Source organism: Anthonomus grandis, chromosome 4 (genome assembly GCF_022605725.1).
Source record: "Anthonomus grandis grandis chromosome 4, icAntGran1.3, whole genome shotgun sequence".
NCBI lineage: Eukaryota > Metazoa > Arthropoda > Insecta > Coleoptera > Curculionidae > Anthonomus > Anthonomus grandis.
Window position 1 is genome coordinate 23,329,133 of NC_065549.1, and position 24,481 is coordinate 23,353,613.

Genomic DNA, 24,481 nt, shown 5'->3' on the forward strand with positions numbered 1-24,481 from the left:
AATAACGCTTTCAATGGAAATATTATCGGCCTGCAATTGGGCACCAAGGTCTTCTGATCTTTCTATCAACAATTTTTTTCAATGAGCCATTTAAAAATAAATTTTACAAGGATAAGAAATATCCAAATCTAAGTTAAAAGAGTTAAAAAATGCGATTTCGATGGAATGTAACAAAATTTCAGTTTATCATTTAGCGAATGTTAAAAATGAGTTTTACGACCGTTTGGGTCATTGCTTAGCGGCTTACTGAAGAATATTTCAACATTTGTTATAAGATTTTTTTAAGTTAATATTTTAGATTTAATAAATAATTTTTAATAAAAAAGTAGTCTTAAAGTAAAGTAAAGTAGTAAAAAAAGTCTTAAAGTTAACAATTTTTTTTTAACATTTCATGGTTTATATTATTATAATAATTTGTGTGTATGTGTACGTTTGTTCGAATTTCCAATAATAATTAAAGTTACAATTTTATTACGATAATAATAACTCTCTTACTTTGAGCGATACTTGTAAGTACAGAGCGACAAAAAAGATAACATTTTCACCAAGATTTTCGCCAATAACTTCTAAACGGGCAAACCTACCAAATTAAAAGTTATCTTGTTGGTTGCAGATTTTAGTGCTCTTTAAACTACCTTAACATACTTTTTCTCTAAAATAATTTGACCCTATTAAAAATCACATGGAATTTCCTATGTCCCGCGGTGCAACACCCTGTATAATGTCTTTAAGAATGTATACTTAACTTCTTCACAATATTACCCATTATTTAAGAAAAGTAGCTAATCTTTTTTGACAACAAGATATTATACAGGGTGAGCCATTAATATAGCACGAAAAATTAAAGGCGTATTCCTTGGGTTAAAATTTTGAAAAAACTTCCGATAAACCTACATCCGAAAATGTTCATAAAATGCCGAAAATAATAAAATATTAAATAAAAATAAAAAGTAAATTTGAAAAAAAAAATTAACTTCATTTCAATTTTTGTTGTGAAAGAAAAGCATATCTATGCATCGCTCGTACGTCATAAAACATGCAAGAAGAAAAGTCGATTGTTGGTCAAAATTTAAATACACTCTACCTTAAAGTTTTTGTTACTGATATTGTTGCAGTTTATGCTTTTTGTGTACGGTATTGCGAACGGTAATGCCTACAAAGTAAGGCGTATTTATGAAAAAAGATTTCCTAATCGTGCTATTCCACAAGGTCAAATGTTTATTTGCCGCCATCAGCGAAATTTGTAGGTAAGCACTTGGTAACAATTGTAGTTTCAAGAAATTGACCGCTAATTAAACCAAATTGAGGAGGACCCTACAACAAGTACAAGAAAGATTGACTACGACACTAATTATTAGTCAATCGACATTTAGAGCGAGTGCATGCACTTTTACCAGGTGATTTTTCTCAAACACTTGCATTTTGTCGATGGTAACAACAAAAAATAGGAGAAAGTCCTCAGTTCGTGGTAAAAATACTATTCACCGATCAAGCAAGTTTTTCTAAAAATGCAATTATGAAATTTTATACGAAAATCCACATAGAATAAAATAATTGAAATTCGACACCAGCAACAATTTTCGGTTAATCTATGGGTTGCAACTATTGAAGATAACTTGATTGATCACACGATGGTGCTCCAGCGCACTTTAGCTTAATTGCTCGAGAAGATTTAGATAGAAAATATCCCAATCGCAGAACAGGCCGCAGAGGTCCACAACTATCTCGGTAATCTCCCGATTTAATCTCATTACACATTTTCCTTTGGGGTTATCTAAAACAATTAGTTTATACCTCTTTAATTGAAAATGTCTAAGAGTTAAGAAATAGGATAGTGGCAATTGGAAATACATTTTTGAACGAGTGAGGCAGTCAATGTTTCTAAGCGTTGGTTGCATTAAAGTTGGAACAACACTTTCAACAACCTTTATATCCTCTACTCCTAGTTTCTATTTTATGAAATTTTGACGATCTTTATCTCTACATGGAAGTTTTTTCGAACATAATAGAAAGTTTTTTCCCTATTTTGACCCAACAAATACGCCCATAAATTTTCGTGCAACGTGATTCAGCCTGTAAAAATTAAAATGTCTTTATTATATTATAACCGTTTAATTTATGTTCAAAGCTACGCTAGAGGTTATCTTTAACCTGGGGCATGATTTTTCTTTAATCGTTTATTTGATCTTTGCCTTTAGAGCAAGAGAAGCCAGACTTTTTTATGAGGGTTATTGATTATAAATCCCAGTTGAAATTAGGTCAAAGTTCAAATTAAAAGATGTATCTTGAATTAAAACCTCCTTATGTTAAATATAATATTTAAGTTATATACAGCATGATTGACAATCGATGGTATGATGGTTTATTTTATAATAGTTTTCTGGTAAATAAAAAATGTGTGTATTTTTTATGTGGCGCTTCACTTTCACTATTCTATTTGTTCCAAGGCTTTATGGTATGACCATTATATCTAGGGCTACAAAAAGAACTCTGACAAGAATTTTCGACGTAGACGGGATTTCAGTCACGAAAGAGTTATTAAGAGCGGAAACTTATTTTCATTTATTCAAGTATTGCGGTATGGTCTCTAAAAGTTAATTATTTTATATTCAACAACTCTATTTTATTACAGCTGAATATTATTGAATGCTCATATTGTTCCAAAATTGTATTTATATAGGTTAAACTGCCAACGTCAGGCGAAAGGGATGTATGGATGCGGTCTAAGTGCACCTAATTGGTTAATTGGTACAAGTACTGACCTATTTTGAAGAATTTATTCGCGGTTGCTTCTTGTTTAGTATCAGTCAGTTCTTTTCAGTTTGCGTGTTTAGTTATAGAAAATTACCTGGAGCTAAAAAGGTTTTTAAATATATCTACAGACTGACTGGACAACAATTTCTAATCAGGGTAGTTTAGGTTGCTTTTAAGTTTAAAATTTTGATAGCTTTTTTCCATGGCAGGAAAGAGAGCAGTTTTGATGGTTGAATTAATTATGTGGAGGACTTTAATTTACTGTTTTTTTTATTGTTATGCTTGTTATAATCATATGTGGCGTATTGTGTTTATAGGTTTCCATAATTCAGTGTTATCTATGGTCATTGGTTCGCTTTTTTTTGTGGTATGCAAGTGTATACTATTAATAGTTGTGCCAGTGGTTTTTATTAAATCCCATTGTATATTTTCTATTATAGACAAATATCTACTTAAAATATTCTTTAATTTTTCAAAACAAGCTAAGCTTAATTTAATATCGTCAAATTAAGGAGGTCACTTCTGATAAAAAAAAGTTCATATATGATGCAATTAGATAAGCACAAAATTTATAATGTTTTTTCCGGTTAGGATAGATTTGTTGATTTGTTTATTTAAGATACAGTCAAATAAATTATTGCAAATGTAATAAAACGATTTTATAAATTATATTAATCATAATAATAGTAATGCTTTTAGTTTATAAGTTACCAAAATAATATATTATAGATTTTATTTATTATACATAAGTAATAAAACTAATTAATAACGTAACTAAAGTATCTAACAGGCTATTATTAATTTAGACTTCCAGGACCATTTAACAAAATAGTAAATAGAAACGTATCATCCATTTTTCACTAAGAGACCAAACGAAAACAAAACAAAGGTAAAAACACAAAGTCACGGTCTCATCAAATCTCTCACATTTTGATGAGACCGTGACTTTGTGTTTTTAACAAAATAGTGCCTGAACTCTGTTAAGGCCTAGGTATTGCCTAGCAAATACTACAGATTAGATATACTTAAAAATAATAAATTATATCACATAATCAACATTAAGTCGTAAAGACGAGCGTGAAGCAAAAATAACATCAATACCAGAAGGATAAAAAAGGGATCTCTGCTACACTTAAGTATAACCTCCTCAGACCCCAGGTATCATATATGATACCTGAGGATTGAATTTTTTTTTTCGGCGCGCTGAAGCAATTAGCCGCCAGTTCCCAATGGTATCATAAATGATACATATCCAAATATGCGCACACATTTTTATTTCGCCGACGCACGCTGTAGTGGCGAGGTTAGGTTAGTGTATTGTTTACATTTGGAAGTGCACGTTGCATCGTTATGCCTTTTGACCAAAATAAGAATAAGTAATATTGTTCTTGCTTTTTTATTGTTATATATTGACGGCAGGTAGCACATAGAACATGTGTAATAAAAAAATTCTCTCTTAGTAATCTAATCGTGCCGCAAATGGTAGACTTAGTAAAGGTATCACCAGTGATTTCTTGGGTCTCTAAGACTACAAAAATAAATAAATTGCTAGGAATTTGTGTGTTAAATATAAAATCATATTTTGGGTTTTTTTAATTATTTGCCTTGTTGAACATCATTATTTCGTCACTCGTCTATGAAATAATTTTTAGGTGCCTTAACCAGCTTCGAGCTAGAAGAATTAGTTCTTAATCTGGAGCTAGACCAATCAGATATCGGCGATTTATCGTCGGAGAGTGGGGATGAAGTAGATGTGGACTTGGATTTGGTTAATATTAACCTTGATCATCAGGATGGATTAGAAAGTATAGAGGATATGGAGATGGCAGAAAATATGAGTGATTCTTCGGATGACGAGCCTCTTGCCCATTATTTACCAAGTTATGAAAAAACTTGGTCCCGTGTCCGAGAATTTAAACCATTCCAGTTTAACTTTAAGGGAGGCGTCGATTTATTAGATAGGGTCATTGGAAAGTATGCAATGCCTGGACGTACCAAAAAGTGGACAGTACGTACAATTTATCATTTTTTGGATTTTGCCGTAGCTGCGTCTTGGCTGGAATACCGACAAAATGCTATTGCAGAAGGCTTGCGGAGAAAAGAAATCTTAGATTACCTTGACTTCAAATTATCAATTGCCAAAACTCTCGTTTACACTGATATTCCTCAAGCAGATTGCGAGCAAAGTGATTCTGATGAAGAGCAAGTAACGCCCCGAAAGCAAAGGAAAATTCAGCCTATTCCAGATAAAAGAGAGAGGAAGCAGGGAAACACTCATCTACCAGTATTTACCAAACACGACCAAAAATCCAGATCAAAATGTCGATATCCGAAATGTGGTAAATTGAAATTTGCTAAGTGTGCCTCATGTGACGTATATCTTTGCTGCTCCGTTGAGCGAAACTGTTTTGCTCTTTTTCATCAATAAAGTTTTTTTTTTAACTTTTTTTGTATTTATTTAAACCCAAGGTATCAAATATGATACCTTACTGTTTACAGTAAAAAACAAAAAAAAATATTTTTTTTTGATATTTTGTTGTTTTTTGGGCCCAACACTTTACAAAAAAGTACGTGTTTTAAAAAGATATATCGTGGTCGTACAAGCAAATCCCTTTAAGTCCACTTTTTGACGAACTTGAGTTTTTCATACCACTAAGTCCGCGCGATGATTTCTCATCAAGTCAACAATCATTTAAGTCCATTTTCCTCATACTCTAAAAGATATAGGCCACATGTATTTGCCTAAGTCCAAAATATTTTAATTTTGAACAAAAAAATCAGTTATGTGCACTTAAGCGATTTTTATTAGGAGCATGAGACAAGTTTAAACAGGAAAAAACCTGTAAGTCCATTTAAGTAAATATGTACTTGTGTTATTTTATTTGCCGGCAGTTTACATTATTTTGTTGTTTGTGGCTGTTGGTCAGTATGTCTTCCAGAGGGAAAAAACTTGTGTTTATGGCGTGTAATAATACACTAAACCAGAGAAGTAGTAGTGATGAAAACTCTATTAGTTATAATAGAATAATAGGCTCTAACGTGTCCAGGTTTTATGAAAGGGTTGGGGAACAGCGCGATGCTACACCGAAAGGTAAGTAGATAGAACTTCTTAAATTTTGGATATTTAGAGTTAAAATGCATTTTACAGTTACAGCAAATTATTATCTGTTTCATTTTTATTAGATTTTTATTCGCTAGTTTTAAACTGTGTAGGGACTTTTTCTGTTTGTGGTATTCGTAGGTAAATGGACTTAAGTTTTTCTTCCTGTTTGTGGTACTAGTAGCTTAACGGACTTAGGTTTTTTTCTAAATTTTAGATAAAAATATAGAAATTGAAAGAGGGTCTGAGGTGGGAAATTTAAATGTATCAGAACCGTCTGTTGATCACGTGTCTCAGCATTCCTTCAATGAAGACGATTTAGCCTTAATTGAAGATAGTGATGACTCGATCCTAGATCCAGACTTTAATGAAACAGATGATTCAAATGACGGTAAGATTTTTAGTTGTCACAGAAAAATTAGAAAATGCCTTAATTGCCTTACTTCTATTTTTTTGTAGACCTTGGAAATGACACACAGCTTAAAAGATGGAAAGAAAGTCAACCTAAAAAGTGGAAAAGAGCTGTGGCGAAAAAAAGAAGAAGCGAGGGACTTGATTATGTGACTAACAACAAACAGCGGCCAGCCAAGAAACCTCAAGCCATTAACTGTGAAAAGTGTCGTTTTAAATGTCAGACAAAATTTTTAGAAGAGGAAAGGCAAACTTTGTGTTTAACGTATTGGAGAATGAATAATTTTACACGGCAAAAAGATTTTATTCTTGCAAATGTCACAAGCTCTTCTCCAGAGAGAAGAAGACAGAGAAATGGAAATAGGGCTCCTAGAAGTAATTCTAAACAGTACTATTTTACAAAAGATAAAAACAAACTAAGAGTTTGTCAGGCATTTTTTCTGAAAACTCTTAATATAAGTGCTGATGTTGTAAAAAATGCATTTTGTTATAAAGGCTCTTCTGGCGTCTATGTCGGTGAAGACAGACGTGGCAAATCGGTACCCAAGAACAAAACCAGGCCAGAACTTCTTGCCGATGTAGAAAGGCACATTCAAAGTTTTCCGGCCGTACCATCCCATTATTCCCGAAAGTCAACTAAAAAGGAATACTTGGACAGCAAATTATCAATAGCTAAGATGTACAACCTTTATGAGGAAAAATGTAAAACAGAAAAAAAAGAAGCTGTATCGTTCATAACGTATAAAAGGTATTTTGGTTCCAAATTTAATTTATCCTTTTTTCACCCTAAAAAAGACCTTTGTCAAACTTATGAAAAACATAAGACAGGTGATGAGAGTCAGACCGATATTGAAAAATTTGAAAGACATGAAAGTCGTAAAAGGGATTGCTACTCTGCCAAAGAAAAGGACAAAATATGCGCTCTTAATGACCCGACATTTATTTCAGCAACTTTTGATTTGCAGTCAGTCCTTCAAATACCCTGCTCCGACGTAAGCCCCATGTACTATTCAAGAAAACTATGTGTTTTCAACCTTTAATTATAAATAGTTTTCAAACTATTTATAACTCGGCCCCTCCAAATGATGCTAACTGTTATTGCTGGACTGAGATTAACGGAAAACGAGAAGGTTCAGAAATAGGCACTTGTTTGTTTGAATACTTAACACACCTGCCTCTGCATGTAAATTGGGTATCACTCTGGACCGATACATGTAGAGGACAGAACCGCAACCAACATGTTGCAGCTTTACTGCTTTATTTAGTGCAGGTTACGCACCTTCAAGTTATTCAACATAATTTTATGGAAAGTGGGCATTCCTACATGGAGGTGGACTCCATGCATAGCTCAATTGAACCTGCAAAGAAATATGTACCAGTTTACACAATTCAAGATTGGCTTAATATTTTTAGACTCGCCAGATCAAACAGAAATAAAAACAAAAAAGTCAACCATACAATGTCCAAGAATTAAAATTTAATGACTTCTATGATCTAAAGGCTTTGTCTGTAAAAATACTTTGAAATAAGAGTAAAGATACAGAAGGAAACACAGTCAATTGGTTACTAATCAAATCATTACGTTACTCAAAAGACAAGCCAGGCATAATTGAATTTAAATACATGCATTCTGACCCTTATAAGTATATTAATGTTTTTGGAAGGGGGAAAACCCCAACTTTTCCGAAGGTCTTAAAACCATTATACAGCAAGCAACTGCTAATCACTGAAAAGAAGAAAGAGGATCTTCTAAAACTGTGCCATAACAATATAATTCCGGCCGAATTCCATGGATGGTACAATTCTTTGCCAACATCCACAAATGCACCAGAACACTTGGTCGAATCAGAAAGTAGTGATGATGACGATGATTTACCATTAATCACTTATGTCCAACAAAATAAATAAATTTATCAGAAAAAAAATGTAAGTCCAACCTGTATGTAAAAAACGTAAAATAAAAAAAAAACTTAGATGATATAGGTGTTTTACTAATAAATTATCATTAAAAAAAAGCTAACAAATCATGTCTACAGCTTTAAAATATCACATATTCAAAAACAACTTTTACAGGCAAATTAAAATCTTTTTTTCCATTTTTCTCATAATTCACTTTTATGGACTTATACGGTTTTGCTTGTACGCCCACGATATTTTCATTTCACCTTGGGTCTGAGGAGGATACCCTATAAAAAGACTCAACGGATTCAACGGTCTTTAACACCTGAATGGTGTTAAAGATTATTCAACAAAAAAAAAACACATATCAAATCCGACATTAGAGTTGTATTTTACTTAGAAAGTGCCATCTCATTCTAAGCTTAAAAGTAGTTCGAAAGAAGCAAACTGGCTAATCTTAAATTTATTTATATAATGAGCAATCGAATATGAGAAAGACCTCGAGATGGGATAGCTAGACGATCCTTCCATCTAATGTTAAGATTATGCACATCCGTAAATAATTTGACTTCTTTTAATAAATATGGAAGTGTTTCAAATTTTAGAATTTTATTAAAAAAAAAAAACAGAGTGAATGTAAGTCTCGTCGGCAGTGGATACTCAACCAGTATGCTTAATTGATAAGATATGTGCCTTAGATAAGAGTTTTGAAGCTTCTGGATTCTGGCCGCATCAGAATAATCAAGACAGGGACCGTAGCTGGTGTCACAAAAGTTTAATGATGATAAAACCAATTAATCATATAGCATTTTTTTTTAATTTTAGGGCTTAAAAAGTGCCTGAAAGAAAATGTAGACTTTTAATCAGAATATCCATTTCTTAACTTAAAAGTGACATGTTCTTTAAATCTTAGTTTATTACCGACAATAAGCCCTACATTTTTAGCAGATGTTTTAAATGATATAGCATTATTGTTTAAAGGTAAATTGATATTTTCCAAGATAAATGGCCAGTGATTATCACTACAAAAAAGAATGGCAATTAAGTTAGTAGGGTTGATTTTTAAGAACAGCTTTTGGGCCTCAAAATATAGCATATTTAAATCTTCGTTAATACATTGACTAAAATTTAAAAAAGTAAAGCTACGTGTCATCTGCATGGCAATGATGTTTGCAGTGTGTTAGATTATTAGTGGTTTGTGATGTAAAAAGAGCATAGAATAACGGTTTGAAACTGCTATCCTGAGACACTCCCAATGTGACAGCGAATACATCAGATACTCTACCATCAAATATAGCTTTTTACTTACGGTTAGATAAAAACGATGCTACCAATGCCAAAGCTGAATTACCAAATCCGATATATTCCAATATATCCAATAATATAGCCAATTATATTATGGCAATAATATAAGGCAACTATAATTACTATAATACCTACTGTGACTTAAAAAATCAACGAAATTATCCTTATTATTGTCTTTTATACCATATGTATTTTTCAACATATGTAGTTTATATATTTTTTTTAAAAAGAACGTCTTGAACCACAACTGATCGAAATGCAAAAATATGTTTAAGAAAAGATGCATTTCACCTGCTTAATTAGATCACTAAATTTTTAAAATTATACAGACAAAGGTTTTTTTCACTGTTTTCTTTAACGTTTTTATAAAGAAACCAGAAAAAATTGAATATCTATTTGGGTCAATCTGGAAACCTGATAGTCATTTGGCGATTAAATAACCGTATTTGAGAACTTAGGACATGCGTAAGTTATATTATTAAGCCTTGTATCTGGTATACGTCTTTATGTAATAGGCTTAAACTTAATTTTGACACAATGTTATCCTTATAAATCTTTAATAAATTAGTATATAAAATAAACATTTTCACGTTCTGTTCATATATACTAGTAGAGTTTGTTAATGCTATATTTAAATATAAACAAAAAACATGTTAGTGCTTTGATATTGATTTATTCATAAAGCATTAAGCAACATATTGACTTTTGCTAATAAATACTTGATTACTTGTAATTCTAAATAATAAAATTTAGCAATACTTCTATAATATGATAACTTGTAATAAATTACGCCGATTTTTGCATTTACAGGTTAAAATTTTAATTAAACATATAATCTTAATGAATAGTTTTATGGTCCTATTAATATACAGCATTGTTATGTCCCACAAATAATTAAAATATGCTTTTACACAAAATGTATCCAAAGCTTAGATTTATCCTTTAAATATGCCTATAAATATGCTAAAATCCCCCCACAGCAAGCTACAGCTTTCGCAAGCCTCGCAAAAAACTGCGACTTTTAAATTATACCTCAAAAATTGTATAATTCTAAAAATGCACAGGCTTCTTTTTGTATTTAATTAAGAAAATTAATAGTCATCTATGGATTTTTAACTTGTTAAGATACTAACAGTTTATAAGCTTTATTCATTAAAAAGACATTTAAAAGACAAAAAAACAATTACTAATCTACCGTAACCCTATTTTTTAATTAAATAGCTCCGTCAATCCACCTTATTTCCATAGGCGATTCAAATAACCTCAAAAAAACACACTTTATCTATTTTTGCAATTCACTGTAAGCTTAAATAATTGCATACTGTCGAGAATGAAATGAAAAACCATCGTACAATACCATAAAATCTTGTCAATAAAAAGATGGAGTGTTAAAAAATTAGGATTTCTTTTACATTTTTCAACTAACGACCTGGAAAACTGTAAGCGCCACGGAAAATTCTGAAGAAGCAATACTTGAACTCGTTGAACATGGTAGGATATAAACTAGTTTTGTACAAAAACCCCCAAATAGTGGCATGACAAACATCTAGAACCTGGGCTATTTGTCTAGTGATTAATCCAGAATTTTCGTCAATGCGATTTAAAATTTTTTCCTTAGTTCGTCTGTCCGCATAACTTCTGGCAATTTGGTACTTAGGGTACTCGCGAAATTGATGTGAATTCAGATCAAATTCAGTACAATTGTGTAAGATTAACTGTACCAAAAAAAATGCATAATACAATAATTTTAAATTTTGACGGGCAACTCAATGATGGTTTTCGAATTTGAGTTTTTGCCAGGAATAGCAAATATTGGCCACAAAAACTGCAACCCTCCTTTATTCACATGTTATTTGACGACATGTTAATCGCATCATTAGGTATCCTTAAGCAGATTAAATAGGTCTGGGCTGGGATTCTAAAATCACGACTCGATCTCGATACAATCACGACTTCGAATTCGACTCAGTCGTGACGACAAGGCTGATTCTAAATTTCAATTGTCGGCTAAACTCGTTTTATTTGATTTGATGTAGGTTTCTTGGTATATATTTGTTATTTCCCTAATATTTGACAGATGGAAGCGTCAATTGTCTTTTCTATAAACAACAAGAATTTTCATTTATTTTGTTAATTTTTTTCGCCTCCGTGTTTTTTTATTTGAATATATTACTATATTATTTCTTTAAAATAAAAAAATGCCATTTAAAATTACCACTACCCATTGGAAAATAATAAATGAATTCATGGAAAGTCACAAAAACTTGTTGTGTTCATCCACTTTTGGTTTTAATATGGCAACATGGGTTCAATCAATAGCCAGGGTAATTTGATCTCACCATAAATGTTAATTTATTAATTTGTCTCTCATCTCTTATACAGGGTGTTTCCGAACTATGGGATTAAACTTCTAGGGGTTGTTCAGTGCAAGATGTCCGGAAATGTGTCACTATGCCACTACGGCCCTAAGACGCGTTTAAATTTAGAAAAAATATTAATTACCTAAATAGGTTCTGATGGATTTATTTTTACCTTTTGTATATGATACCATCACAACAATTGTTCAAAATGTCTTCCTCCAACCTCAATACACCGATTTAAACGCCGCACATGATTTCGGCGGACTACACTAAAAATTTGATCCTCGTTTTGAATGATTTCAAATGCTGCTGTTATTCGTCTATTTAAGCCTAGCTCTGATTCTACTGGAGTTTCGTAGACTAAAGACTTTACATGTCCCCACAAGAAAAAATGAGCGACGTTAAATCGGGTGACCGAGGAGGCCAAGAAACTGCTCCACCACTAAAAATCCAACGGTGCCCGAACCGCTGAGCTAAATACTCGCGTACTTATACGGCAAAGTGAGCCGGCGCTCCATCATGCTGAAACCACATTTGCTGTCTAACGTTTAGTGGAACATTTTCAAGGAGTTCTGGGAGAACTTCCTCCAAGAAACGCAGATTAATAGGTCCTGTTAACCGTTCCGGTAGAAGGTATGGCCCAATTAAATAGTCATCAACAATGCCTGCCCATACGTTGACAGACCAACGATTCTAATGTTTTCTTGGAAAAATTGCATAAGGATTTTCTTCGTCTCAAACTTGGCTATTCCTACTATTAAAAATACCGCCTTTTGTGAAAGAGGCTTCATCGGTCCACAAAACATATCGTAAAAAATTGGGTTGTGCAATAATGTGATCCAGAAGCCATCCACAAAATTGAACTCTAGGATAATAATCGGCTGCAGTCATACCTTAAACGTTCTGGAAGTGGTAAGTATGGAGTTGTTGCTTGTGTAGTACCCACCAGACAGAAGCGTTACTCGTATTCATATTCTTAGCAACGTCTCGTGTTCTATTTGATGGTTCATTGGCAACTCGCTGGTGCTTCACACCTCTTCTTCAAATTCGACCGTTTTTACGGTCCGAGCAACACCAGTATCATGCATCTAGGTCTTAAACATGCCTGTCTCAGCAAGCAGCTGATGAACCGCAATAAACTTTTTGTATCCAGGATGCTATCGTTCGGGATAACGTTCATGATACAACCGCGATGCTGCTCGTGCATTGCAGTTTGTTGCTCCGTACGCCAAATGCATATCCGCCAATTCTTGATTGGTAAAGTATTCCATTAGCAATAAATGCTTAAAAATTGTAAGCTATAAAATTTTTAAACATGACATTGAGAATTGACATTGATAAGCGTTGATTTTAAACAATTGTTGTTATGGTATCATGTACAAAAGGTAAAAATAAATGCAGCAGATCCTATTTGTTTTATAAATTTTAACGCGTCTTAGGGCCGTAGTGGCGTAGTGACGCATTTCCGAACATGGGTTTCTACACTCAAATGGATTCTTCTGTTGCACTGAACAACCCCCAGAAGTTTGATCCCATATTGGAAAATTAATGAATCGGTCAGTAAGGTGACTGTCACTCAGTATTCAGTAAATTTATGGATCCAACGGCTTGTAGTAGTTTCGCTAATTCCAAATTTAAAATCTTGTCCAATGCTTCTTTGGTAACAATCTGTGACATACAATTTTGACATACTAAAACTGTCCATTCAATGGTAACTCTACTTCCTCTGCCTCTATTATTAACAGAAGGTTGTGGAAAATAGGGACGAATTAGATCTATTAGTTGTTGTGTTTAAGTAAGCTTTTTGATATACTAATGAAAACCGTATGACTCATTGGTAAGCAATAAATAAAACAAATACTTTTAAAAACGGATGCTGTCACATTATGCACGTATTAAAAAAGGAAGAAGCTATATCGTCGAAGCGTGTCGTCGACAAATCGTTGAAAACCAGGTAATCCGCAAGACACTCACGACTGAAAATTTTATTTAGAATCAGTCATATCGAGTAATCGTGTCGAATCGTGATTTTAGAATCCCAGTGCTGATTAATATAGGTTTAAGAGGCTGAAGAACATCTGGAGCCTTGTTTAAACTAGTGCTTTAATTTTATGATTATTTATTTATGTTTGTTGCAGTTTTTTTTTAAAGTGCTGACTTCTACAAAAACCTTTTTTCCTAATAATTGAGTTTTTTTTTAAGTTTTGTTTAATAGAGAATGATATCTTTCGTTAATATATTTTTTTGTTAGAAATCTTTTAGTTGTCAAAAAACCTTAAATTTAAAATAATAATGAATTTTTAATAATACTTTATAACACTCTTGAATGGTGTAACTCTGATGAAATACGTGTCACTGTAATGGTTTTTTTTTGTGAATAAGCGTTTAAAATTTGAGTTGAGTTTGAACACATAATAGTTTATATAGCTTGTTTACTAAAACATTAGCACAAAGTAGCGGTCTTTTATATTAAGAATAATTTAAAAAAATACTTTACTTAATAAAATACACTACACACCTTGGTGAGTAATAATAAAAAGATGCTCATCGTGCACCGGATTTTTACTGGCTTCACTAAGCATTCTTTGTGCTCCCAAAACTTTATCTAACATCAGGTATTCCCCATATAACATCCCTGCTTCATCATCCAACTGGTCTCCGTCTTGAGCATTTTGGCCCCACCTTAAAAAGTATGTAGAAATATTAAAATTCCTACTTTTCTCTATAATGAATATGATGAATAGATCTTTTATATTGAATATAATGATATACAGAGTGTGTAAACGAGATCTTATGTCCAAATTTTGAGACCATTAAGTAGACTTGATTCTAAGAATAAAAAACAAGAAAGTTGTAGGTCGATCTTAAACCGTTCCACTTATCACAAAACTACAAGTTTGGTTAAAAAACCTTGAACCTATATTTAGATTGAAAATAGATTACACGTTTTTTTTGCCCCTAAAGGAATCATCAGACCGGATCAACAGCTTCTGAAAATCACATTAAAAAACAGTAACTTTAAGACCTGCACACTACGGATCGACTAGGGATACTCCGTTTGAGTAAGTCCCTTTAATTAAAAATGGTGACTGCTTTCAGTTCCAAAAATTGCCTCTATAAAAAGAGTATATAAACCGATTTAAATTCGTACGCCAAATAAAATAAATCTTATATTACAAATGTTTATTAAATAATATTTTCAAAAAACTGATTACAGGCTTGTGCTCGAATGCCAATATATGAAGTGACATTTCTTATTTCACGCGTGTTTTCTTGTATTTATTGGATAGTCTGTCCAGCAGCAGTAATCTGTATACAATTTACTAATTCCTTCTTGATGTTTGCAACTGATAGATACCAAAATTTTTAATTTTTCCCCAGTAATAAAACTTATAACGAATATTCGAATATCTTGAAATGAATATTCATAAAATTTTAGACGACGATTCTAAAATATACTAGTACACCATCCATATGTATATAACAATATTTTACATATCTCTTTTTAGGATTAGGAAAACGTTCTCTAAAAGGAGTGGTAATTTGTCAGATAGGCCCTGTAAACAATTATATGGATTTAATCTCATGAATGTAGATCTTCGCGTTTTAGACTTTACAAACAGTTGTTTGTGGTATTTTAAATTTTCAGCTAAGTTGATGTACATTGAGAGTTGGCTCATCTAGATCTGTTCGAAAATATATTCCCCTTTTGAAACTGATCCTTTAAGTATAGGTATCCTATACTTAAACTTGTAACGTTGGAAAGAGCTACGACTAATAAAAAACGACCTACCGCATTTTGTGTTTTTTAGTCTTAGACTTAAGTCTATTTAATCCTCGCAAAATTTGAAAATAATGATACGAAACATCCTGTGATGATACAAAACGAAACAGAGCCTATTTTGGGTCCCTCAGAACATTTGCGAAAAAATCCTCGGACCCGTCAATTTTTGATTCAAGAAGGAAACATTTTTTTGCTAGTTTCACCCCCCTGAGGGCAAAGCCCTAGCGGGGGTGACAAGGGCCCCCAAAAGTTTAAATGGAACGTGCGGTCGAGTGATACCTTATTTTGAAGGTATTTTTATGTGGATTATAACCCTAAAGTTTTAAATCATTACTATTTACCTAGTCGATACAGGGGCTAATAAAGCTAATAAAGTTACAAAAAAATGTTAAAAAGTATAATTTTAAATAAAGGGCTTAAAGATAAAATCAATCAAGTAAATGTTCAAAATGTTGGCCTTCGACTTCCATACAATAATACAGGTTTTGTTCAAACATTTCCCGTACATTTTGCAAAATTTCTGGGGTGGATTTTTTTTTATGGCCCCATAAAAAAAAATCTAACGGACTTAAGTCCGGGGAACGAGGAAGCCATTCAATAGCTCCTCTTCTTCCAATTCATTGTCCTGGAAACGTTTGGTCCAAATATTGACGAACCCATGCAGCATAGTGGGGTGGCGCCCCATCTTGCTGAAATACTAGACGATTTTCCAAGTACTCGTTGTTATTTTCTAGTATCTCCACTAATGCTGGATAAATTGTATTTTCTAATAACTCCAGGTATATCTCTCCTGTTAAATTGCCAGGTAAAAAAAGGGGCCTATATGTTTACCAAAAATGCCAGCCCAAACATTTAATTTTTCAGGATGTTGTGTATGCACCTCACGAAATATTCTGGGATTTGAATGAGCCCAATAGCGACAGTTGTGACGATTCATAGTATCTGTTCCGTATGCATACTATAGAAACAGTGTTCGGTAAATCAAACCTTAGCCACCGCACCACACTGCACATGAAAGAGAGAGAGAGGGGAAGCGAGCATCATCTGCGAGAGGGGATTGTACGGGTGTAAGCGGATTTATTATTACATCATCAAGAACAAGAACGAGAACGAACATAATTATATATCGAGTTCTAAACCTTTTCTTTAACTTGTAAAAGTAATTAGTTTAAATAAAAATATATATATAAAAATTGAACGTGTTTCATAGCTGGATGAGTGGTCCTTCGAGAAAACAACCCAATAATATTCAGTACCGTTTAGGAAAAAGGAGCATTCGTCAGAAAAACATACATTAAATAGAAAGTGTGTATCATTGGCGGCTTGTTTAGATATAGTTTCACAAAATTGTACTCGCCTATCAAAATCGTCTTCGTTTAGTTCTTGTACGAGATGCATTTTGTACGGATGAAACTTGTTTTTTTTTAAATATCTTCTGAATGCTGCTTCTCTTAATACCAGACACGGTTGATAACTTCCTTGTGCTCAGTGGAGGATCTTGCACAATATGGCCTAAAATAGCTACTTCTGAAGCTTCATTCACCACTGGATTATCCATTTCGCGCTTTTTATTAGCCACAGACCCAGTTTCCCTAAATTTTTGAACCAATTCCAAAATGTACTTGCGATGGACCTGTCGATTAGGGTGTTGTAGTGTGTTAAAGAGCTAAGCAGTTCTATTAGCATTTTCATTATTCGCAAAGAAAAGAAAGTGAATAAACCATTATCACACTCAATGTTGTAACTAACTAACTTTAAAGAGCTATTTGTTTGACACACTATGATCTGACAGCAGTAATTGACAACCACTATTAAACTTCAAAATGTTGCTATAATAACAGTCTCAACAATAACCAAGAGTTCCCTTGCAGAATTGACAGATACCTACGGGTATTGAAAAAAAACAACGGAAAGTACGGTTCACAATGTAGGAGAACAAAATTTTTTGTATTTATTTAACTGCTAAATTTACAAGCATTTTTTTTTGTAAAAAATGTTGACATGTTTTTGTAACTTTTATTAGCCCCTGTATCGACTAGGCAAATAGTAACGATTTAAAACTTTAGGGTTATAATCCACATAAAAATACCTTCAAAATAAGTTATCACTCGACCCCCCGTTCCATTAAAAATTTTGGGGGGCCCTTGTCACCCCCGCTAGGGCTTTGCCCTCAGGGGGGCGAAACTAGCAAAAAAATGGTTCCCCCTTGAATCAAAAATTGACGGGTCCGAGCATTTTTTCGCAAATGTTCTGAGGGACCCAAAATAGGCTCTGTTTCGTTTTCAAATGGCCACCCTGTATATTCTACTACCATAAGCACGTTATAAGTATTAATTTAACGTAATTTCTGCGTTACCCCCAAACAAATGTAAATTTGGTCATACATTATGCATATAATTGTTAACATTTATATATTTGTCAGATTATTTACCCATTTTGCATAATTTATTCCAAAATTGTATTTATTATGCTTGAGTTATTAATGTTTTTAGGTCCAGTTTAAACAAAAAAAATACCCTTTAAAAATTAATAATTTAAAAGGAAAAACTTACCGTTTTAATGGACAAGCCATAATAAAATTGTCTATTTAAACGATATTTGCTTACGCGATACACATAGACACACGAAACTAAAAGAACATAGGCTCAATTCCCAACAAGCCAATCAACCACGTGTAATTGGCTACTAGGGAAAATATCTCACATATTCATATTATATGGAAACCTATCGGGTTGCAACTCAACTGATAGCTTTGAGTGAATGTGGGGTAAAACAAGACACCTACGTAAGTAACTGGAGAAATATCGTATTAATTAAATTAATTATTGGTTTGCACATACAGGCATTCAGACTAGACAAGCATTTAGACAGGTGCAAATCTATATTAAAGCCTATTAAATTAGATTTTTGAAATTGGTAAATGAATCTGTATCTTGAATTATAGTTAATAAAGCAGCAATTTGCAATTTATTTATAGTTGTTGTATATTGGGATCTACATCTAAAAATATTTTATATTCTAAAGGCCTACCTATCGGTATATAAGGCGAATATAAGGCTATATAGGCTATAAGGCGAACTTATCGTGTCTAGCAAAAAATATGTTTACCGGATCATTTATTTTTATTTAATATTAATATACAAAGCTGCGAGTAAATTTATAAAAATAATATTTTAAAGAAAAGCAAAACTTTTTGAAAAATTCCAAAAACACAAGAAAAGTTTGTTATTAAGGTAAATAACTTTTGACATAAGAAGCACAGCAAAAACTTCAACATTAACATTCTCTAAATAGAGGAGGGAGTGGCCTTTCAATTAAGAATGAACAAGTCATCCTTCGGCCAAAACTTTAATTTAACTTTTAATTTCCTATAAACTCATTTAGAATCTACGGAGTTTGAACAATTACTAATTTACGAAAGTTAAAGAAAAGATATAAAAATCAAGTTAATTTTATTTTTTGGTCATTCAAAATAAATTGATTTATTGATTTTACTATTTTTCATATTCCTAAGACGATTTTTCGTGGGTAAAAGTTATCGGATGTTTGTTTCAGATATGTAGATAGTTATCTTGTCAAAAACCGTCTCAAGAACCGTTTAAATTGACCAGTTACGCAGTCTCAGTTATTTTAAAAAAGAGCATTTATTGACCTTTTTCAAAAATCACTTTGGGTTTTAATTAGGTTTTTCAACACAAACATACTTCTATAGAGATATGGTTCGCGGATAAACTAAACGAACTTACTGAAGATGAACGTTAATTTTCTATTTAATATAGATATTTCTATTTAATATAATAAGAGCCTATGTTAAATATTATAATTTGGGCAATTCCCTTATTAAGAAATTAGTTTGACAATGCCTTAGTTAATTGCTATCATTGTCATAACTAAGCGAATACCAATGCAAGTATAAAATGTCGAGAATATTAATGGGTAATTTTTCCTTTTAGAAAAATTAATAGTGATTCAATTAATAAAAACTGATTTTTCAACAAGGCGAATCTCCAATGCTTTAAATGACAAACCAACTCGGTTACCAGCCTTAAGTCTTTTAGATAACGCATAAAGTTTAGTTTGTTTTTTTATCCTCGAATACATACATATTTTTATTTCTCTAATTAGATATATAGTTGCACAGATCCTTTAAATTTGCAATAAATAATATAGATTATATTCTTTATTTGCGTTAAATATACTAATATATACAGTATGGTAACTTTAACTGGAATAAATTCAGTTAAAACTAATCAAATTTTATCTCGCAAAATTCCTGAGATCCGTCGATTTTTGTTTATTTTTTTTTTCTCATTTCAAGATAGTTTTTGTAGTTTTTCACCTACAGGAGGGGTCCAAATTAACCCAAACTTTTTTTTTCAAATGGAAAGCCACTTTTTTTAAACTCTCATTGAAAAGAGCCCTCTTTCTTGATTAAATTGCCCTATTTACTTTTGTGATTATCTAAAGGAGAAATACGAAAAAAAAATAAAAACCATTAAATTAAGATGCTCAAAATGAGCACCATTTACTTGTTGGCAAAGCCCAAGACGATAATAAAATTCGTTTCTGACATTTTCTAACACTTCTGGAGATATTTGTCGGATTTCTTGCCTAATACGTTCTTTGAGTTCGTCTAGGTTTCCTGGTTTGCTCATATAAATTTGACTTTTCAAATGTCCCCACAGAAAAAAATTAAGTGGGGTGAGATCGGGAGAACGTGCCGGCCACTCGATTGCACCCCTTCTACCAATCCATCTGTTTGGAAAATTGGCATCTAAATACTGACCTTTTACTTAAGCAATCTCTTTTATTCAACTCTCCCCTTTTTGCCAATATAATTTGAGATAAAACGCTATTCTAAATTCCAGTACTGTTGTATTTATTAAAATTACGAAAACAATATACGTCAACAGCCGCTAATTATTTTTGTTATTAAACTCTATATCAAAAACATTTTTAAAAATCAAAAGAGGAGAGAAGATGTTTCATCACAACAATCAACAATAAAAAATCACTATATTTATAATAGCAAAAAATAATCCAGTGTTTTTGATTTTTTTTCAGATGTAAATTAACAGATTATTTCATTAATTTATTTGGTTACACAAGGTTTCAAAATAGGATTAAGTGATACCTATTTATCATAAACACTTCCCTTAAATAATTAGCTGGCAATAATATACTACGAAGGATCTTATCATCTTGACTATCAAAAAAATATACAAGGGGCATAAATTTATAATTGCCCATTTAAATTTAGTGAAATAATAGGATGTACAGTTATAAATATTTTGTATAAGTGATCAAAATATAAACATTTCTGAAAACTTGTAAATGGAAAAGTAGTGAAAAAAATATGGAAAAGTAGTGAAGTAAATGTAAAATAGTTTACACTTGATAACGGTTGGAGATACTTACCAACCGAAACGTCGTGTTACAATAAATAAATAAGACAATGCAAGTCCGACAAGATGTTTTCACTGTACCATTGTCTACCATGTTACCTGCGTGCTCATGACTTTGAAATAATTTACTCTTTACTTGTGTATTAATACATTATTTGTATAAGTGTACATGGTATGTCGCAGACTTCTTGTAAAATTACTTTTATTATAATATGACTTGGCATATTGTTATTAAACGACAATAATAATTAAGAATCTCGAAATACTACTAATAATTTGAGGCGGTACGTCTGTCGTATTGCAAAATAAGCCATATTGTTACGTGTAATTCTTTTGGAAATTACTTATCTAGAATAAGTACTTATTAACCAGGTCCTGGGTCAAAAACCAGCCACACAAGAAATGGAATGCATGGAAATTAAATTAATTAAAGCCGCTCAACATTGACCAGAATATTAAAAATGAAACTCCTAAAGTAGACGTTTGCAGTAAATGCAACTTAACGATCGATGTCGAATCATCGATTGTTATCCCGCTTTACAAGACTCACCTCTCCTTAATCTCACCTCTGCTAGAGAAAGAGATATAAAGTCTGCGTAAGTTAACCGCAACGAAGGAAGCTGTGCATCAGGTAAAAGTTATTCAGTATAATCTGCAGAGCAGCAGAGTGGCTTCAGCAACGTTATTGCCACCGCCTTGATATCATGCAGAATACAATAGCTTTAATTCAAGAACCCGGATAAAACAAAATAAAATCTTAGGTTTAAGCTTAATAACTGGTCGAATATTTCACTTCACCAGTAATAATTTCACTTTTTTTTAGGCTTGCAATTGCTTTGTGTGTGCTTGTACTGGTTTGAAAAGTTAAAAATTTAAGAAATAAATTCTTGATTATATTTAAGCTTTTCTGCGCACCCTTTCCTCCACAGCTGCCATTGCCGTCTCGCCTTATTGCATGTTCTTTTCATAATAATAGTATTTCAGGTAAGTTGTTTATTTTCTTTTTAACAGATTTAAATAGTTGTTAATAATAATCTTAAAGACAAATTATATTTTTTTTTTAAGTTTGGGTTATCCCAACTCTCAACTTTTGCAAGATTCCTCAAAGCTTTGTCTTAAGCTATATTGGACTATTTAAGCAAGCACACAAGAGAGAAGTCTCTTTTAGGATTTATAGCTTTAACTTTTTGAATCTCTGCCAGGTTTCTTCCTGTTCCTGAGACCTGTTTGAGGTTCAACAATACTAGAAGCTTCACCTATATAAAGTCAGGTTTGCTACATGTTGTGATGTTAGTAGTGGGCTTTAGAACCACCTTGATGGGACCACTTTATAAATTTTATGGCAGATAAGTGATAGCATTTACTTAAATTTCTCAAGTATAAAAGACAATCACCTCTTGATAAAAGCAATTGAGGTTTTCGCATGTAGCCTATTCATCCTTTAAAGTCATTATCGTTTAGGCCTTAATCTTAAGTAAAAAGCACTACAAATTGTGATTTTCCAATATAAAATTAATAATTAGTTAATTAATTAATAAATAATTATAAATAAATTAATAGGCCTATTTCGAAGGCAATCTTGCACTAAACGTTGATTATGATTATTAATTTGTAAGTAAAACGGCTTTATAATTACAAAATACCCCATTTTTATCATTATTTAAACAAATAAATTATGAGACTGAATAAACTGTTATCATAACCTCACACCAAAATATCTTTCCATCTTTCTTTATCTTTTATAATTTATTGAATGTGGCTTTTCATTGTTAGAAATTTATTTTGGGTGGATTTATACTTGTGCTTAGAATTAGATATTTTTAATAGGGGTAAGATGATAACTTAAAGGCAAATTGAGCAAAATTATAAGATTATAAAGAGTTTATTGTAATTAAGGTATAAAACAGAGGTTGCAGATAATATATATTTTTTTGTGTTTTCTTTATGCCTAGCAGTTTTCTTAAGAGATTTCATTTCAGGTTTTAAACGTTGTCTTTAGTTAGAGATTTCCTGTTTTGGGTAAGTACACCGGGATCTTCTTTTCCATCAGGGTTAAAACAGGTAGCGCTCCCTTATTTTAGTTCTTATTTTATCTTCTTATTTTAGTTCTGTTTTTACTACTCGCGCCACTGTACCTTTTGAGTGATTGCGCTAGTCGGCTTCCCTTTAAAGTTGATCCCTTCAGCACCTGTTTTTCATTTCCTCTTCCCTTCTCCCCTCCCTTCCTTCCCCATTCCTGTTCACCCCTTTTCATAGCAACAAATAGCGTTCCAACGCTTTTATTAAGAGAGCTTTTTTTTTCATCTTTAACAAAACTTCATGAGAAATCCTGAAAGATCCACCCATGCCGCGTTGAGTTTTGTATTATAGAGCAGCCAACTGGAGACATTTAAAAGACTTCCCCTCTTCGTTTCCCTAGAATGATATCTGTTTCAGGACCAACGAGCCTTCAGCGTGCCAGGGAGATTTCAGAAGTGGTTGTGGCAGGTATGAAGGCTTATATTTTGAACATCCCAAAACTTTTCAGGCAGCAAACCGTGGTTGGATAAAAGTTGCGCCAACGCAGTCAACGACAAAGTTGCTGCTTATCGCAAATGGCCTTAAAATTGAATCCCTGCAAATCGTGTTGCTTTGAGAGATACGTGCAAGCAGAGAGAGTAAAGAACAAACTTTTTAATTACCCAAATGAACTCGGATCTTTTTGGTTTGCAGCAAAAGCAGTTAGTCAGGGTTTCTGTAGGTCAAAAATGACATCATTCTCTAGGGAAGATAATTCCATTGCAATAACCACAATGGAAAAAGGTAGACTTGCCGGGTCAGATGTTCGCATCAAACTTTATCGCAAACCCATGAGGCAAAGTATCACCGACTTTGCCACGAAAAGCTTCTTCGATGCCAGAGATAGATTTCCATCATAGTATCTTAAAAAAATTATCAAAGGCTTGAACACTAACAAGGCCACCGGCCTTGATGGAATACTGCCAATGTCATGCTTGCACGACCATTGTGCAAACTGTTTTCTCTTTTATATAAAAGTTTCTTCGGGAGGCTAGAAACTTGCGCGGATACAGCCAATACCTAAAAAAGGAGAAGATGGTCCTCATTACCATTCAATTGCGTTAGTCCTATTAATCGCCAACGTAATGAAGAAACTTATGAACCAGCAAATTGTAAAATATCCGGAGTGCACCAACATAATTAGTGACCGTCAGTATGGTTTTCGATATTTCGATGTCGAGTTTTCGATTCGATGGCGATCTGTTGGCCTTATCACGTATGTTTGGACTAAGGTTCTTGAGAAATATAATAGATCCGTGCAATAGCTTTGGATATTTCAAGGGCATCTGATCAGGATCTTGCATGAAAATCTCTTAAATAAAATCAAATTTTTACGACTATAGCACAAGATCAGCAAATTTAATTAGACCTAATTTAAAAAGGCTAGAAAAATCTGTAAAAAAAT

The 24,481-nt window shown here is 32.6% G+C and overlaps 1 protein-coding gene across 1 annotated transcript in view; it reads right to left on the reverse strand.

Moving 5' to 3' along the window:
- The window catches only part of LOC126735360 (tryptophan 2,3-dioxygenase), a 78,736-nt gene extending 60,426 nt beyond the window's left edge, over nucleotides 1–18,310 (reverse strand). Inside the window, exons 1-2 of the mRNA XM_050439325.1 lie at nucleotides 18,166–18,310; nucleotides 14,348–14,511 (exon numbers count right to left, since the gene is read on the reverse strand). Coding sequence (XP_050295282.1) covers nucleotides 14,348–14,511; nucleotides 18,166–18,185 — 184 coding nt within the window. The 5' untranslated portion in view covers nucleotides 18,186–18,310. The remainder of the gene's footprint in view (nucleotides 1–14,347; nucleotides 14,512–18,165) is intronic.
- Between the last annotated feature and the right edge of the window lie 6,171 nt (nucleotides 18,311–24,481).